We start from the raw sequence: 18,913 nt of genomic DNA on the forward strand, positions 1-18,913 counted from the left end.
GAATGGGGCCGGGGGTCTGAAGGTGGGGTTTGGGTTGATCCCTGCAGGATGAATGAGGAAGCCGGTTGATGGTGGGGAGGAGACAGTGGATGGGGGGTAGGTGATGCTTAGTGATGACAAGTGCTTAGTAATGAGTGTTATTAACTCTCTGTTCTCCTGGAGGCTTTGGAGGAAGAGCTTTGGGTGTCCAAGTGCAAAGGCACCTTCCCCAGGGACTTGTCTCTGCTGGGTTCTGGTGTCTCAGTCTAAATGCAAACCTCCAGGCCCTGGGGCTAGGCCACCCTGTCCAGGAAGTGGTGGTTGGGGGCTGGGGGCTCCCCAGTGAGAAAAGGTGGGAAGGATGAGGGGGTGGGGAGTGAGGCGGTGAGGAGTGGAAGGTCATGGAAGCTTCCATCAAGCCCCTCCAAGCCCCAGGGGACGCTCCGTGCAGCACAGGCCATCCTTCAGCATCTGGGTCCCCGTGTGTGGCTTTAATTACGATGACACTTTGGCGTGTGTGGGACCACTGGCCCTGCAGCCACAGGGAACATTCTCCAGTCCTGACTCTGCCTCCTCCACGGCAGAGATCTGCACTCCAGGCTCCGGTTTGGCTTGGTTCATTCCGCAAACATTGTTGAGCCCCGGCTCTGGGTCTGAGCCCACAGAGCACCGAGTCCCCGTAGCCAGCCACGTGGATGGGGACATGTGCCCCAGCTCACACCCGCCGGTAGCTTGGTCAGCCAGGACGGGACCCCAGCACTCCCCTTACACTGAACCCCCTCCCGGGCCATGGTGCCACAGGAGGAGGTATGTGACTTGTCCCAACTCTCACACTGGGAACAGGGGCAGGAAGGATGGCCAGAGGCGCTCCCTTTCTATCACGTGACCTACAACACCCCTTTTTCCATGATCCAGGGCAGCCATACGGCCCCCACAATGCACCACCACCACCACCACCACCGGGATTCAGGATCTGAATCCTATAAAAGAAAAACAAAAGCCCCGGGGCGGGAGGGGGGGGGATGAGAAGGGCTCTCCCAGCCCCGCCAATTAGTCTCCTGTCAGGCCTGAGGGCGGAAGTGTATCCGGTTTGTTGATCTTCCTTGGCCCAGACAGGCTGGGGGTTGTTGAGGAGGCTGGCAGAGAACCACAGCCTTTGGTGATGGGGGCTATATTCAGATCAATTACACGGGGCAACAAACATTTGAATCATTCTCAATCCTAGCTGCTTGGATTTGAATATGCATGAGAAGCTGCCCAGAAATGACTAAAATACATACATACACATATATAGTCAAAAAGCCAGACAGGTCTGGGGTGACGACAAACAAGAGGCAAGTTTCCACGCTGGTGAAAGGGGGTGGGAAGCGTGGAGGGCCTCGTGCTGGATTAATTGATGAAGACTCATTCACAACCAGCGTGCAAATCCAGGGGCCCACGGCAGCTTGGCCCACGTGGGTCCTTTCGTCCAGGTAGGAAGCGCTTTCCCATTTACAGATGGGGAGACTGAGGCCGCGGGAACGAAGATCATACTGCTCGCTGGCCCCGCGCCCCATGAGGAAGGTGAGCGGTGATCTCTCTGCACCCAGAGGCCTGCCTCTTCCGTGTGGTGGCGGCTCAGACCCAGAAAAGATCCCCTTCCACCCACCACACTCCTCCAGGCTCAGGCTCCGCAAAAAGGATGCGGACTTCTGCCTTCTGAACATCCTCACGAGCGAACGCAGTCACACGAGACCGTAGCCCATACTGAACAGGGGCAATCAGAAAGGAAAGGTTTCCTGGAAATAAGGAGTCCTACTTCTAAAAAATATTCTCGGGCAATGAGAAGAACGATAAAATGGGCGTAGCTGAACACCGAGCCAATCACGTAGACGATAAAGCCAAGAAAATCTTCAAACATGGGGCAGAAAGGCAAAAGAAAACACAAACTACCGTGTCTCTCACACACACACACACACACACACAGGCAGCACGAATACGTGTGTAGAATGGATCCTCACTTTTTTTTGAAAGTTATTTAATTTTATTTTGAGAGAGACAGAGGGAGAACGCAGTTGGGGAGGAGCAGAGAGAGTGGGGGACAGAGGATCTGAAGCGGGTTCCGTACTGACAGCACAGGGCCTGATGTGAGGCTTGAACCCGAGAACCGTGAGATCATGACCTGAGCCAAAGTCGGACGCATAAATGGCTGAGCCATCCGGGTGCCCTGATCCTCAATTTCTAATACCAGCAGAAATACAGGAGAAAAAACAAAAACTAAGCAATGATGGACGTAAATTTCTCTGGGCTAAAGAAAGGCTTGCATCTCCAAACTACAATTCCCCCAACTACCAAGGGTTGAATGGGAAAAGCTTTAAAAGATGCATCCTCTCGAGGTGAAATGTCATGTCCTGAAAGAACTTCCGAATTCCAAAGGTGAAGAAAAATCCTAAAATCGTCGACAGTGAAAAATCAAATGACCTGTAAAAGAAGAAAAAGCAGGTGTCTTCAGGCGCATCCACCTGGCAGGCGCCATCCAGCCCGACCGTCAATCACGTGTGTGAGGGCAAAGTAAAGACACATCCAAACAGACACGGACTAGAAAGTTCCCCATCCATAGGTCCACCCTGGAAGATACACCCAAGGATATGTCTCCAGCAAGACACAAAAGGGATCCAAGGAAGAGGGGGACAGAGCAGCCAAGAAACGAAAAACTGTACTCTGCACCCAGGGACGCAGCATGAAGAAGGATCACGGGATGACGATAGGGTAATGCACTTCGAGAACAGATGGCACAAACTCGGTCGGGAAACTGGAAGGCTCTGGAAAGAACTCCTGCAACAGGGAAGGCACATTCCTCTTCAGCAAGTACTGTAGCCAAGATCCGGACAATCCCAGTGATAAGAAGGCGGCGAATCGATGCATGAAATTTTAAAAACTTGTGCACTGGGACGCCTGGGTGGCTCAGTTGGTTAAGCGGCCGACTTTGGCTTAAGTCATGATCTTACGGTTTGTGAGTTCGAGCCCCGCATCGGGCTCTGTGCTGACAACTCGGAGCCTGGAGCCTGCTTCTGATTCTGCGTCTCCCTCTCTCTCTGTCCCTTCCCCACTCGTGCTCTGTCTCTCTCTTTCTCTCTCAAAAATAAACATTAAAAATAATAAACAGGGGCGCCTGGGTGGCGCAGTCGGTTAAGCGTCCGACTTCAGCCAGGTCACGATCTCGCGGTCCGTGAGCTCGAGCCCCGCGTCGGACTCTGGGCTGATGGCTCAGAGCCTGGAGCCTGTTTCTGATTCTGTGTCTCCCTCTCTCTCTGCCCCTCCCCCGTTCATGCTCTGTCTCTCTCTGTCCCAAAAATAAACACTGAAAAAAAAATTAAAAAATAATAATAATAATAATAAATAATAATAATAATAAATTGTGCACTGCCCCCTTCACCTGTCGACATCAGATTCCTCCCTCCTGTCCATATCTGCGGTCAAGAATTGTCACATCATCGTGATAGTGAAAATGCTGGCCATCGATCTGAATTTGTTGAGAATCAGCTGATGGTCAAAGCACAGAAATACAGTCACAGAACAACGTACACAGTTTAAAGCTTGGCGTGCAGAAACTAGAGGGGTGGGGGCCAGAGAGGGAGGGAATGCAGAGGGAACCACGAGAACCTAATCTCACTTCAATGTCGTGGCCAGTCAGGAGATACTGACCGGAAGTGATGTGTTGAGAAAGGGAAGTTTATCACGTGAAGCACTAAGGGTTCTAGAAGATGCAAACATTTAAAAAATCTCTGGCCAAGGTTGGGGTTGCTGGGAAGTGATATTAACACAAGCCAAACGGTCTCATTTCCTTGTGAGGAGTAAATGCTTCCGTTCATTCACCACATATGTATTAAGCACTGACTATGGGGTTGACCCTGTGCTGCATTCTGGGAGTTCGAAGGTAAGCCAAAACTCAGTCCCTGTCCTCCAAAACCTGGCAGTCTAGTGGGGGAAGATAGATGTTAGTTGTATAAATAAAGGTAAAATTGCAAATGTGGCGAGTGTAAGAAGAGATGCACACTGGTGCAGTAAGAGTGTAGCTTGGAGACATTTGACCTGGAGGGGGAAATCAAGGAAAGAGGCTACAATCAGGCTGAAAACTTTAGAAGGACATCGAAAAGCTAAGGAAGCACGAGGAGGAGAGGAGAACATTTCCCAGGGGGAGCAAGCAGCATGTGCAAAAGCCCTGTGGCAGCAGGAAGCAACAGCCTGAAAGAAAACCAAGATCCTAGAGGATAGGGCAAAAGAGAGAGGAGGCAGTGGAGGGGGAGGCTGGAAGGAAGGTGGGTTGAAGTTACACAGCCCGGTGGGAAGGATTTGGGTCTAAGAGCATTGGGGTCATCAGCATGTTCTGTTCCAAAGAACTGAGTAAGACAGAAGGTTCCCCAGCTCACTCTATGAGGCCGCGAATTAAGAGAGAAGTGCCTTATGATCACATAGGTTTTACTCCAAGAGTGCAAGGGTATGTACACATTAGGAAACCATTCAATTATTACATCTCTGCATGAGTACATTAAGGAAATGTAACATGTATACAAGCATTTCATTTCAGTGGGTCTGAAGAGGCATTTAGCGAAATTTAAAAGTTTACTCCTGACTTTTAACCGTCATTTTTTTTAAAAAGCCAGGAAAAGAACGACACTTTCTGAACTTGATGAAAGGCATCGAGCAGAACAGACAGGAAGCATCATCAAGAAAATGATGCCTAAACCCACCCCGCGGCGGAGATCCCGGCCGCACAGAAACATGAGACAAAACAGGGCGTAACTTAAAAAGTGAAGAAACGGGGGCACCTGGGTAGCGTCCGACTCTTGATCTCAGCTTGGGTCTTAATCTCAGGGTCGTGAGTTCAAAAAGTGAAAAAAACCAGAACTGTCCTTCTGTGCAGATGATATCATTTTTAAAACTCACACATCAGAGGAAAGCAACTGAAACATCCTCAGAACTCATGAGCGAGTTCAGACACCGGTCCTCTAAGAGTGGGCACACTTGCTAGAAATGCAGACGCTCAGGCCTGCCCCTAGACCTGCTGAGTCAGAACTTGGGGCGGGGGGTGGAGCCGTGAGTCTTTCAACAAACCGTCTAGGTGATTCTGACGGGTGCTAGAAGTTTGAGAACCGTGGTTTTAAGGCACTGGGGTGCAAACAAGGAATCCCATTGAAAAACCACATGTAAATAAATAGCTGAAAAAAAAAGAGATTCTGGTCACCATGCAACAGATGTCGTGATAAATATGTGCGTTCTCGGGGCTCAGTCGGATAAAGGTTGGACTTTTGATCTCAGCTCAGATCACGGTCTCATGGTTCATGTGATCGAGCCTCACATCGGGCTCTTTGCTGATGGCACGGAGCCTGCTTGGGATGCTCTCCGTCTCTCAAAAATAAAATAAAACTTAAAAAATACATATGTATGCGCATTCTCCACATGGGTGTGGAGTGTGAGTTTTGGCATTGGGTGTGAGTTTTAACAGCTTCGTTGGGATCTAACTCATACCATATAATTCACCAAGAGTAGACAACCCAATGGTTTCCGGCACATTCACGGGTAATCTACAGCGATCACCACAGTCTGCTTGAGAACATTTTCATCACCCCTGAAATAGACCCTTCCCCTTCAGCGCTTACTCCCTGTCCCTCACTCCCCTCCAGCTCTGCCTTGGACAACCCTTAGTCTACTTCCTGTCTCTACAGATTTGCTTATCCCGGACACTTCGTATAAATGGAATCACATGCCCTGTGGCCTGGGGTGCCTGGCTTCCTTCGCTTCCAGAACATCTCCAGGGTTCCACCACGTTGTATCGTGTGTCAGTGTTTCGTTCCTTTTGACGGCCAGGCAATATTCCACCGCCTGGAGAGACCATATTTTGTTTACCCATTGAGGACTGTTTTCCTCCAGTAAAGGGAGCTGGGCGCACGGCAAAGTGGATGGGGGGTGAGTCTGAGGCCAGGCTTCGGGGCTTCCTGAGCTGAATTATCTTGGACAATTCACTCGTGTCTTTGAGTGTCGGTTTTCCCACCGTTCAGAGGGGTGACCGCCCTGCCCGAGACCCAGGCCCGCCTCCCCTGGTGTCCGGGGGAGCCTCACCCCGGGGTACCTGACATGACTGCCGGCCGCGAGCCATCTTTGGATTGACAAGAAGGAGAACCACACCTGCTAGCATCTGGACGTGGACGGAGAGGCCAGAGGAAGCTGCTGACGACCCAGAGCGGGACGGTTCCCAAACTCCGGAGCAGGGACCTGCCAACACCGACCCTGAAGGGCTCCCTCTAGCTGGCCTTCCAAGAGTTTGACGGAGAACAAAAGTACGTGAACCCCCAGACCTGTCCAAGCCCAGGATGACATTAGGACAGATTCTAAAACGGAACCTCTAGGTCCTGCTGGCCCTGATGTAGCCACCAGGCCCCCGCCGCCCGGAAGTCACCCCTGGCGGGCAGACACAGGGCAGATCACCACGAGAGGGTCAAGGCACCGTGAGGCCCGAAGCCCTGGCGTGTGTGTGAGCAGGAGGACAGCACGGAGGGCAGCCAGCAGAGCAGGGGACGGCCAGGAAGCTGTCCTAAGGAAGGGGATGTCCAAAGCACCGGCTGAAGAATGGGGGCAGGGCACCTGAATGGAGAGAAGCCGGCAAGGAGGGCGAGCCCTCCTAGTGAGGCCCCTGGAGTTAAGAGAACAGAGGGAAAGAGCACGGGGCATTTAGGGAAGTACTTCTCAGCCTGGGTGGACACGTGGCAATGTCTGGAGGGAGACAGGTTTAGTTATCACAATTAGGAGGTTGGGGGTGCCAGGGGTAGAGGTGAGAGCTGCTGGTAAACATCCTACAGCGCGCAGGACAGCTCCCCGCAATGGAGAACAATCTGGTCCAAAGTGCCGAGAGTGCCGTGGTTGAGAAAGCCTGATTTCAAGCTTCAGATGATTGTGACCACGTGCAGGTCTGGAGAAGAGGGTGGTGTAGACAAGGGAGGCTGGGAGCAGCCCTGAGGAGCCTAGATGGTCTCCCAGACTAATGGGGAGCCATAGAAGGTGTTAGGTGGAGGGGCGATCCCTCTGGTCTGCGTTTCAGATGCATCTTCTGGGCCTCAGAATGGAGAACGAATGGACAGAGGGTCTTCTGATGCTACCACACCGGCAGGAAAGTGGCCCTTCTTTGTTAAGGGCAGGACGTGGGAAACCAGAGATCTGCTAGTCAGAGCAGGTGTGGGCTCTTCTTCGGACAGATTCCCATCAGGCAGTGTGTGCTCGCCCTCGGACAGGGTGCCCGTAGGGCAGAGGCAGGGCCTGGAACTACAACACCTGGGGGCTTCCCGAATCCTTCCTGGCTCCGGTCGCATTGAGGGTGACCGCAGCCCCCTGCCCAGTGCTGCCCAGCCCCCATCGATACACAGCTGTTGACAAACCCCATTTTTTCTTGCCATTGGTCTCTCGGAGGTGTTGGGCTTAGGTGAACACCTCATGGGACCCCCTCTGAGGGGCACTGGCTTCCATCCCCCTCCCCCCCCCCCGCCCCAAAACAGCTGGGGTTCCCCCTCCCATGGCTCTGTTCACCCACCTCCTCATTACCTTACTCCACACTCTGGCAGGCTAGTAGGCTGGGCTGGGCTGGGTTGGGTTGGGGTTTCACAGAGCCCCGCCTCCCTCAAACACTTAGTAGATTTCCTGTCAATTCCATGGGGGGGGGGGGGGGGGAGACAAGAAATAGATTTCCCCTCAATTCCACCATCCAGGGAGACAGGAAGTAGATTTCCCATCAATTCCACGATCTAGGACCATCTAGGGGAGAAGACCCAACTGTCCCGGAGGAGCCCACAGCCGGGAGGCCAGGCGTGGCAGCAGGGACAAGGTGAGGCAGGTGCTCTGATAAAGGGAGGCCAAGGAATTCAGAGATGTAGAGCACACCTGCACTGCGCTGTCAGGGAGGGCTTCTTGGAGGAGGTGACCAAGAGGCTAGTGTTGTAGAACGAGCAGGAGGTAATCAGGCAGACGTGGGGCAGTTGTGATGTGTTCCTGCAGAAGGGGAGGGAGAAATAGAGGCTGCCCAGGGGTGAGGGGGGAGGTAGGGGTGGGCTGGGCAGCTGCCAGTGTTCAGGGTAACGGGCACCGCGGCCGTCGCTGCTCAGCATCTTCCCCATCTTCCCTTGCTGCAGCCCTCCTCCACCAGGGATCGTCCCAGGAACCCAGGCCTGTGCTAGCCAGGGCATGGCCGTCCCCTCACCACAGGGGTGACCCAGTTCCGGCCCGTGAGAGACCACGGCGTGTTTGTTAGGGACAGATTCGTGACTGCCATTCATACTAGCAGAGGAGAGCTGAAAGCCGCCAATGAGAGCTAAGAAAGGGGCACACCACCAGCTGGACAGCCCTCCCCCCGCCCCCGCGAGAGTCCCCTGGCCGTGTCCAGGGAAGCCGGTACCTGTGACCAAGCGGCCAGGGGACTGGGAGGAACTTCTGCTCTTCCACGTGAAGCAACAGCTTCACTTTCCCTGCAGGGGCCGGCAGGAATGGGGAGCCCGTGAAGCCAAGGTCTGGGGTGAAGGGCAGAGACACGGCCGGTAGCCAGGAGAGAGGGGTTTCCACACGAGACAGGCTCGACAAGATCTTTGTCGCTGACCGTGGGTCACGGAATTGACTGGAAGCCCACGAAGCGATGAAGAGGGAGGGTGTCAAAGAAACCCTGAGCGCGGCTGACAACAGCCTGGTACTCCGCGTGCCAGCGGACCCTGGGCCCCACCTGGGCACCTGCCGCCCGTGGCTGCTGGGTGGAGGCAGGCCTAGGAGGGACCCTTGCAGCCACCTTGGAGGACGGCAGTCAAGGGAGGGTCTCCCGAGGGGCCGACTGGGGACAGTGGACTCGGGCTATTTCCCCCAAAGTGCACAGCACAGGCCGCTGGCCGGTTCCCAGGGAGCCCTGCCTGACCAGTGGCATGTGAGAAGTCCTATAGGCCAGGAGAGCTCAGCTGGCCTCTTCACAAACGAGAGCTTCTCACTGGCGTTTTCCCGCTCTCTCTCCCGTACTGTGTACTTCGGGTGTGTTGGTAAGTAGATGATTTACCTGTGGCTGCAGGTCACCGAACTATGAGGCTCGGTGCCCTGTAGGGCATGGAGGCATTTCACAAAGGCCCGCTGGGCCCGGACTGGACTCAATGGCGAGTTGTGCCTTTTGGGCGCCTGGCTTCCAGAAGGAGCTATCTGGATGTCAAGTTAAGAGAGGAGTTCGTGTTGACCTTGAAGATGGTGCCCATACATACTCCATCAGGACCTGGATGTGGTACTTTGTAGTTCACAATGTCTTCCGCTGGGGTGGGGGCAATGCCTAGCATGTATTAGATGCTTAATAAAATGGGCTGCAGGTGCACGTGTGAACACCAGGCTGACAAAGGTGGGGTCCATGCATGTTTCAGCCTCCAGTCTACCTCCACACCATGCGGTCTGGGGACTGGCCATCTCCAAGCATACACCCTGAATATTCCAGCCTGATCACAATAGCTCCATCGATAGTCAGTGAGGACTGCGGTGACCCAGGCGTCGGCAAACAGCCTTCCCCTGACCACAAGAATGGATCCAACAATGGGCATAGTACCCAGTTTAGCCCATTGAAAAGGGGCTAAGGGGATATCTCCTGGGAGCTTCTGGGAAAGTTTTCTTTATTCTCTCTGCCTCTTCTCCTTCTGGATGTTTCTGTAGGGGTGAGCATATACCTGCTGCAGCCATCCTGCTATCTGAGGACGGGGCCCACATGTGGGGGAGACAGAGCTGGGAGAACTGCAGGGAAAGGGATCCAGGCCCCTGAATCAAGCCACACCTGCAACCCACCTGCCCTTAGCCTGAAGCATAACCTTATTGTTTAAGTCAGTGTGGGTCAGGTTTCCTGGTCACTTGTAGCCCAGAGCATCCCACTGGATGGCCTGCGTGAGAGTGGAACAGAGACGGATAGGGGAGGAGCAAGCCACACAGCCTCATCCTGGAGGCCTCAAAGGGACGACAAGGAATTTGGACCTCACCTCAAGGGCCGGGTTGGGGGCAGGAAGAAGGAGGAAGTTAAGCAAGGTGATGACTGAATCAGCAGTCTTGACAAATCACTTGGTTGCATAGAAAATGGATTTCAGGGCCCAGATTGGAAGCAGGGGACAAGTGAGTGGGTTTTTATAGTCAACAGGCTACAGCGAATACAGCAGAGGCCCTCTGGCTGCCAGGCTCCTAGGTTCCCCAGACCCCCGAGGTGCCGTTTTCCCTGGGGGTACTGGCTTCGGGAAGTGAGAATGGCAGGGGTTCGCCTTGTATTCTGAACGATACTTCAGAACATCATCTGGGAAGAATATGGCTTCTAGACCCCGCAACTCAAGACCCACCAGAAGCAGAGAGGGGGTGAGGGCCTAGGGAGTCACCTGCTCATCCCCCAAATGGGATTCCACCCTCCCACAGCCTCCCTGAACCGAGTGAATGCCCCCCTTTTGAAGTGGGTCTTCCCCCAGGAGCGGCAGAGTTGTTCTGAGTTCTGTGAGCCTCTCTAGCGAATTAATCAAACCCAAGGAAGGGATGGTATGACTTCCGATGTACAGCCAGTGGGGTCAGAAGCACAGGTGACGGACAGCCTGAACTGGTGGCTGGCGTCCTGCGTTAGAGGAGGTCGTTGGGACCTCCAGGCCACCAACAGCTGGCACAGGCAGTCTTGTAGGACCGAGCCTCTAACCTGCGGAACCTGCTGCTGTCTCTGGCCGACGGTGTCAGAATTGCGTTAAATCGTAGACAGCCCGCTGGTGCCACCGAGAACTGTCAGGAGGGTGAACCCCCCTCTCCTACATTGGAGATTGATGCTCAGACCCCACCACCAAGAGAGAAGACAGCCCCGCGTAGAAGACAAGGAAGAGAAGGTCTAGGTCTGGCCGGGAGTCTGGGCCACCCGTGGCACCGTGGCCATTCATCTCGCATTTTGGAATCACCCACTGTGTGCCAGGCACTGGTTTAAGTGCCAGGAGATAGACCCGTGGCGCATAGGCAAGCCTGCCCTCGGGGGCTCATGGCACAGGTCACTGTCCGACGACCAGCAGCACAAGGAAAGGCAGTGTGAGGCAGGGACAGTGGGGCCTCGGTCTCCAGGCTTCGGGACTTACCAGTGTCCTCCTTTCATTTAGGAGGCGGAAGCAGATTTATTCACACACACACACACACACACACACACGCTGTCTGGCACTTTCATCGTGTGCTCCCAGGTCTGTGAGATGTAGAGAAGGATACAGACCCCTTATTCTGCCTGTGAACTTCAACACTTTACAAGGTGAAGATGTGGCAGCAAAAGTCTGCAAAGCCTTTTCAGACGGTAAGCCCTGGGCTCTGCCCTCGTGCCCGGGGCCACGCCGCATGTGTCCGCGACGGGGCAGCTGTGAGGAGCCACCTCTCAGCCAAATTTCTAAAACCGGAAGCTTGGCCCAAACCTGTAGCCAGGAGGGGATGGGGAGGGGACAGAGGGAGCCGAGCGTGGAGACGGGATCAGGGGTCCCGTTCGGACTGCTGCCAGCCCTGCGGCTCTCCGCAGCCACGAGACCTCTCCTGCGGTCCGTTTCCCCCAGGGGTAGAGCCCGGGGGTTGCCTCCAGAATATAGCACAGCTGCTGCCCTCTCTGGGCCATGCGGCGGGCAGCCGTGGCTGTGAGAAGGGAGGAGGGCATTTCAACCCGGTCCGGAAGCAGGAGTAGAATTCTGACGGTGGAAAAGCTGGAAGGGCCATAGGGACGATAGGAGTCCTCTGCTCCGAGGGGAGAGTTCAAATGCACCAGTGTTTGAGGATGTGAAAAGCCTCTGGGTCTGGTGCAGTGGAGGGGTGAAATAAAGCTGGAGACCTACTTTGGAGCCTGCCCTCGAGGGCCTTGAGCGCCAAGCTATTAGTCTGGGGTTGGGGGGGCGCCACGGAGGTGGGGCTCTGGCTCTCACCTCCCGTAGCCACACGGGTGCAAGATACGGGTGGCAGCCGGTGCTCCCGGGGGCTCCAGTTCCCCTGTCACCTGGCTGGGCCTCCACTCCAAGGTCCAGCGTGACCCGCCCCCTCAATTCCAGCACAGGAGCCCGACGAGTCGAATATGGCAGAGACGAGGCCGCTGGCTTCAAACCCGGGTTCCTGACCGTTGAGCCAGCACGCATGCCAGTGGCAATTGGCCCCAGCCCGGGTATCGGCCCCTTCGGCCAGAGCTGGGCTGTCGCCGTGGCAAGAGCAGGTCTCGTGTTCCCAGCCGAGCCCTCGTCAACAGGCATCACGTTTGTGCTGGGAAAGAAACCGTGTGGCTGCCGGCAGGTGCCCCGTTCGGGGCTCTCTTTCCCTCCCGGCCAGCGGTGGCTCGTTCCCGGAGGAGGAGGGACGCTGCCCCGCAGGGTGTCTGGAGTCCCACGCCGACCTCCCTTTAGGGGTGCGACCGCGGGCAATTTACACAGCAGTCTCATCTGACGCCGGGGCGGGCACACCTTCCCGGCCGGTAGTCAAGAGGGGGGAGGTAAAGTCACGATTCCGGCTGGCACCCAGGCTTAGTGGCAGCCTCGGAAACAGTGAGACGACAGAGCACAGCCTCCTGATTCTTGTTTTCTGTTTGTTTTTTGTTCCCCCCTTTTGGAAACCCACAGCACCCCTGTAGCCCTGTAGTCTTAGGCTGGTACAAGCCGAGAACGGCATTTCAGAGGGGGGCTCCCCCTTAGGTTATGAGCACAGCTGAAATCCCCTTACACATCTGCGGCCAAAGACGTTCCTGTGAGCACGGAGCATGGGGCTGTCTTGTCTCTGGGGAAAGGTGGGAGGTCTTTCTGGAAACACCTGTCCCCGGTTTCCCAGGAGATGTCAGGAGGCTCCCGGAGACATTTAATTATCTTCCTGCTCGGCAGCGGGGAGGCCCCGGCCTGGCTGGAGGAGCAAGGCAGCCCCTTCCCAGCCCGGGCCAGGGGCAGGCAAGGCCCCCTGCCTTCCAAGCATTCCCCACCCTGGCCCATCATCCACCCAGACGCCCCCGTTCGCAGGACCCCTTTGAATCGGGCAATGTGCACCCATTACCGTAACCCTGGGCCCTTGCTGGAGTCTACCTTGCCTCTGTCAGGATTTTTCAGGAAGTGTTAAGTAATCTCAGGTCTTGCCATTCTCACAGATCCCCCCCCAACCCCCATTTTCTGGGTATTTTGTCTCACTGTTTGATGTGGTACCTCGAGACCCCAGATGGCAGGTTTTATGCCCCAGACACCTCCTACAAATGCCAACAGGGCTCTTGAACTCTGCGTGGCCCGAGCATCTGGTCTGAGGCTGTTCGCCCAAGGAAATGTGTTTTCCTTCTCATTCTTTCCTTAAAAAAACACCACCAGCAGAACCGGTCCATCTGGAATGACGGCTTCTCACACCATGGGGAAGCTCTCGGCCCGGATGCTAGGGGAGATGCTCTGGGGGGCCCTGAGTTCTCATGGAGATGGGGAGGTGGGGGGGGAGGGGAGAGCATCGTGACCTGGCTGTGGGTGAGGGGGGGCCACAGGCCGTGGGCACAGCTCCCACCTCTGCCACCAAGGAGTGGCCTGGCCACCAGCCTGTTGCTTCTACTGTCTGGGCCCCCATTTCCTTATCTGTAAAACTGAAGATAATTAATTCCCTTGGGATTTGTTTTCACACACACACACACACACACACACACACCCAGTCTTGCACTCCCAGTTCTGTATTTTCAAAATGGCACTCAATGCTCCCAATGTTGTGAGAACAAAGGGGACCCCCAATCCGGCTGTGAACTTCGGGCCTTTCATTAACCCCCCCCCCCCACTCACTCAACTGCACAATTTGCCACCTCAGTTTTCCCATCAGCGCAATGGGAGCACAGGTGGACTCGACCATGCCTGTTTTCCTTTTAACTTGGATATTCTGCGTTTCCAAGACACATCTCTCTCTCTTTCGTTCTCTCTCAGAAATTAACGAGGCCCAAAAAGTTTCTCAGAATCACCCAAGTCCAAGGAAAGGATGCTAGGCCCCAGGCCCAGGACCGGGGAGGTTCGGTGAGACTTGGGTGGGACCAGAGGTCCGGAAAGGAGGGAGAGACTGGTTTGCAAAGAGGAGTGGGGACTGCAGAGACACTGATGCAGGAAACCGGGATTCGGGGACTCTCGGAAGGAAAGAAAGGGGGGGAGCCGTGACCCCCAGGGACACAAGTCTCCCCCCTTCTGAAGAGGGCCCCGCACTCCTGTCTTTGTTCAGGATGCCCCTGGTGCTGGCACGGCCCTTTCCCCTCCTACTCACTCTCCAAGGCCTGACTGAGCTCCCATTTCCCAACAGCCCCGGGGGCGGGGGGGTGGTGGGGGGCACACTGTTACTGCAGAGAAATATTTTAGGCTCTGAGGACCACGTGATCTCCTCCACAACTCCTCACCTCTGCCCCTGTAGCTGAGAGCGGCCCGAGAGGATCTGAGAAATGGGCGTGGCTGTCCCACGAAGACTTTATTTGAATTTCAGACACTTTTCATGGGTCACGAAATGTTATTCTTTCTTTGATTATTTTTTAAGCGTTTACAAATGTGGGAAACGTCCTTACCCCAGGGACTGTACACGTGCGGGGGGCGGGCCATAGTTTGCCAGCCGCCGTTCTGGCCTCTTGATAACTGAAAGCGTGGCTCAAGGATCAGCCCCGGGGTTCCTGGAAGGTGGCGGCCGTCTCTGGGAGTTTGAGGAGAAGGCAGAATTTCAGGGGCCCAGGCAGATCTACGGATTCAGAGCCTGCATTCTGTCAGGCCCTCCAGCTGACTCGTGGGCACGTTCAAGTTTTTAAAAGATTCTGATGCCAGGCTGTCCCCCGAGGATTCTAATGTAATGGGTGTGGGCGCAGCCTGGACCCAGGTGGTTCTCCTGTGCCCTGGAAAGATTCCCCGTGGCGGGGGGGTGGGGGGTGGGGGTCCCCACAGCTCCCTGGCCACTCCTCCACAACAAGCCTGTCGCTCTCTGAGCTCCTCTGACACCAGAATACCACCTAAGCCTAATTCGTGAAGGGTCTCAGACAAATCACCGTCTCCAGACATGGTGTCCTCCCCCCCAGTAGATGAGCTGGGCTCCAGGATGCTTTTGTAGCCGTAAAGATACCCTCCCCTAACCCCCCAGGTGAATCAACGGGAAGGACCCTCCCGATCCGGGGTCCTCCTGGCCTCCCCCCATCGGGAAACTTGTTCCCCCACTCAGGCAACAGAGCCCCCCCCCCCCAGGCTAGGTCCACACAGACCAGGACCCCACGCAACAAGCCCCCTTCTCCCCACTTCTCCCCTTCCCGCTGAGTCCCCCAACCCCAGCCCCACCGGTCCTCTGCCCTCCTTGGGTCACCTGACCCAGTATTTCCCTGGTGAAACTTGGGGGAGGTGCACACTACACTGACTCAGGGCCTTGCGCCCCTCTTTCTCAAGGCCTCCTCTCCAAGTCCCCCTACCCACGTGGCAGCCTCCCACCCCCTGGAATCCCCAACACAACACGTTCACACCCTAGGCTTCGAAATCCTGGAAGGAGCCCCGAGAAATCATCCCTCCGTATGTATGTGGGAAAACCAGGGCCCGGAGAAGGGGAAAGATGGGGGGGGGGGACCACCTACCCTCCTCCCCCACCATGGCTCCTCCCTGGGCATCATCTGCCTCAGCCGGGGAAGGGAGAACAGAGCTCTGGGGTTCCTGGAAGAGAGACAGCCAGAGAGAGGGGCCTGCCGGGGCCAACCCCGTGCCAAGGGGACTTGACTGCCTTTGACTATATAAACAGTGTGGCCGTGCCCTGGCCCCACCCCTTGCCGCCCTGCATGCCCAGCCCGGACCCTGGAGGCCAGAGTGGACAGCTGTGTGGCTCACCTCCGTCTCAGCGCACAGTGACAGAAATGACTGCCCTTTGCTGCGTACCTACTATGCGCCAGGCACTGTGCTAAGCACCATGGTTCTCCGAGTTCATTCTGATATCTCCCTTTAAGGAACGATCGCAATGAGGATCGGAGAGGGTCATCAACAGGCCTGAGACCACACAGCTACAAAGAAAGTGGCGAGGGAGGGACGCTAGAAAAAAAGTGTCGGAGCTTGAAGGCATCTCCTCATTCTCTGGGCTTCAAGCCCACGTCTGTCTGTCTCTGTTCCTCTGGGGCCCTCAGACCAGGCTGGAAGTGGGCCACCTGTGCATGCTCAGGCTTGTCCATTCAGCTGATCCCTCCGAGGTACTGGTTCTAGAAGGCAGGAGGAGCTGGAGGACGGGAACACCCACCCTCAGCACTTCTGGTCCACAGACCCCCCCCCCCCCCCCTTCTGGGCTCAGGCACATGCCTCTGCCCCAAGGCCAGCTTACAGCAAAGAGAATGCCTGGCCATTGGGATCTTCACCCCTGGGGCTGAATCCCTGCTCTGTGTGGTCCTGGGCCTCAGTTTTCTTCATCTGTAAAGTGGGCATACCTATCCAGCAGCGTTGCTGGAAGGAACGGAAAGAGTCACGAACAGGGCTTCCCGCAGGTGGTGAATAAATGGTGACCACGCCACTGGGCGTTGCGAGCTCTGCGAACTCTCCCCCTCCAGGGAGCGAGCTCTTCCTCAGAAGGAAACAGAAGGAAGGAGTCGCCCGCACAGAGCCTCCTGGAATGTGGCAAGGCTTCTCGGTGCTGAACCCTGGGTACGAACCCTTCTTTAATTAGCTCTCAACTAAAAATAGCCCCTCCCCCACCCCCGCCCCGGGGGCTGCACACCTACTTCCTGGCCTGGCACCAGAGTGTGCCTAAGGCACGTCTGAGAGGTGGGGGGACCTCCAGCCTGTGACAGAACCTACGACACAGGTGGGTGCGCAGAGCAGGAGGCTTTATTGAAGGAGATACAGAACCGGGCGAGGGCTCCTGCCGTCGGCCAGACCGTGCCCTCCGTCACCCCACACTGCCCGTGACTCCTAGACACCCCCGCTCTCCCCCACCGCCCCCCACCCCCGGCTCCTGACAGCCGACAACAGAAAGGGGTCTTACCCAGCCTCACCAGGGGTGCCCGAGAGGGCCTCCAGAGTTCTGTTCAGGAGATCGTGGAGGGGACAAAGGACAGCCCCTCCCAGGAAGTCACTGATAGGCCCGCCACACCTGCCCCTCCGTCCGCTGGCCCAAGTCCGTCTGTGCCCGGGAGACCCTCGTCACTTGCAGCTCTGGAGCCGGGTCCTGTGGTGCTTCTCCTCGGTCAGGAGGGGGATGAAGGTGTCGCTGTGGGAGATCTTCAGCCGGCTGCCCCAGCTCGGCCCCTCCTCCCCGGCGGGGTCCGGCAGGAGGCTGTCCAGGTCGCTGCGGGAGCACCCCGCTTTGCCCTCAGCCGCGCCGCTGGAGTTGAGTTCCATCAGCTCGAGCTCGTGCTTGGCCGCTGTCTCCAGGACCCGCTGCTTGTTGTAGTACCTGACGAAGTTGTTGATGATGGGGTGGATGGGCAGGGCGATGGCGATGACCCCGCACAAGAAGCTGATGGCCGCGTTGAGCTTGCCCAGGGTGGTCTTGGGGTAGATGTCCCCGTAGCCAACGGTGGTCATGGTGATGATGGCCCACCAGAAGGACTGGGGGATGCTCTTAAACAGGGTCTCGGGGTGGCTCTGCTCCATGGTGTAGCCCAGGGCCGAGAAGACAAAGATGCCCACGGCCAGGTACATGAGCAGCAGCCCTAGCTCCTTGAAGCTGCGCTTGAGGGCGTAGGTGAGCGTCTGCAGGCCCGAGGAGTGGCGGGCCAGCTTGAAGATGCGGGCGATGCGCATGATGCGCAGCGCCTGCACGGCCTGCTGCACGTTGGTCAGCTCCATCATGCGGGCGCCCAGGTGCGTGAGCGTGAGGCTCACGTAGAAGGGCAGGATGGCCAGCACGTCCACGATGTTCATGAAGGACAGGGCGAAGTGCAGCTTGTTGGGCGACGAGAAGAGGCGCAGCAGGTACTCCAGCGTGAACCAGCCGATGCACGCCGTCTCCACGTTCTCCAGCGTCGGGTGCTCCACGCGGTTGCCGTCGGCGTCCAGGACCTGCAGCTCGGGGATGGTGCCCACGCACATGACCACCGACGAGACGAGGATGAGCAGGAAGGACAGCACGGCCACCACCCGCGCCGGGCACGACGACTCGGGCTTCTCCAGGAACTTCCAGACACACTTCTGGCAGCGCCCCCAGCGGCCCTCGGCCGAGTCGACGCCCAGGTCGTCCAGGATGAGCTGCACGCGGCGCGCGATCTCCTCCAGCTCCTCGCGCTTCTCGCTCAGGTGGCTCTTGCAGCAGTCGTCCAGGAACTTGAGGTCCACCTTCCAGAAGTCCATCTCGTTCTTGAAGCAGATGGGGCAGATGCCCTTCTTCATGTGCACCTCCCCGAAATAGTACACCTCGATGACACACTTGAAGGCGTCCGGGTCCCTGTCGAAGTAGAACTCGCGCTTCCCGGGGTCGTAGTCGTCGCACAGGGAGAAGATGGTGTCGTAGCCCCCCGCCAGGCAGCCGATGAGCTCCGCCAGCCGGGTCTCGGGGTACTGGCTGAGGAGGTCTCCGTACAGCACCTGCCGCACGCCCCCCACGTTGACCACGATCTCGATGTCGTCGCCGGCCCGGGAGCCCTGGCTGCCCGGCTCCGGGAGGCTGCGCTCCGCGGCCGCGTCCATCCTCCCGGCGAGCGCCCGCTCCGCCTCGGCTCCGCGCCCCGCCGCCGCCGGTCCCGCAGGTGCCACCCGCGCGCCGCCCTCGGGGAAGCCCGCCCGGCGCCCGGCGCCCGGCTGCCTGGAAGGGCGGTCACAGCGGGCAGCAGGCGGCAGCGGCGCGCCGCGGGGGAGGCATGCACCCGGCGGCGGCGGGGCTCCGGGCGGGCATCGGGGCGCCGGGGCGCGCGTGGAGGGGGTGGGGGTGGCTCTGGCGGCCGCCGGCCTCGCCCTGGGCACTCACCCGGCTCCCGGGCGGCGCGACCCGCCGCCCCCGGCTCGGCCTCCCT

General features: G+C 57.2%; 1 protein-coding gene across 1 annotated transcript; it reads right to left on the reverse strand.

Annotated features, from left to right (window-relative positions):
• Positions 1-16,768: 16,768 nt before the first annotated feature.
• KCNF1 (potassium voltage-gated channel modifier subfamily F member 1) lies at positions 16,769-18,593 on the reverse strand. Its single transcript, XM_030309066.1, has one exon. It carries the CDS (start codon positions 18,588-18,590, stop codon positions 17,106-17,108), a length of 1,485 nt encoding a protein of 494 aa, XP_030164926.1. The 5' UTR covers positions 18,591-18,593; the 3' UTR covers positions 16,769-17,105.
• Between the last annotated feature and the right edge of the window lie 320 nt (positions 18,594-18,913).

The sequence above is a fragment of the Lynx canadensis genome, chromosome A3 (genome assembly GCF_007474595.2).
Source record: "Lynx canadensis isolate LIC74 chromosome A3, mLynCan4.pri.v2, whole genome shotgun sequence".
NCBI classification, from domain to species: Eukaryota; Metazoa; Chordata; class Mammalia; order Carnivora; family Felidae; genus Lynx; species Lynx canadensis.

Excerpts from the sequence above, each read along its gene's own strand:
- KCNF1 (XM_030309066.1), bottom strand. The coding sequence starts at position 18,590 with ATGGACGCGGCCGCGGAGCGCAGCCTCCCGGAGCCGGGCAGCCAGGGC.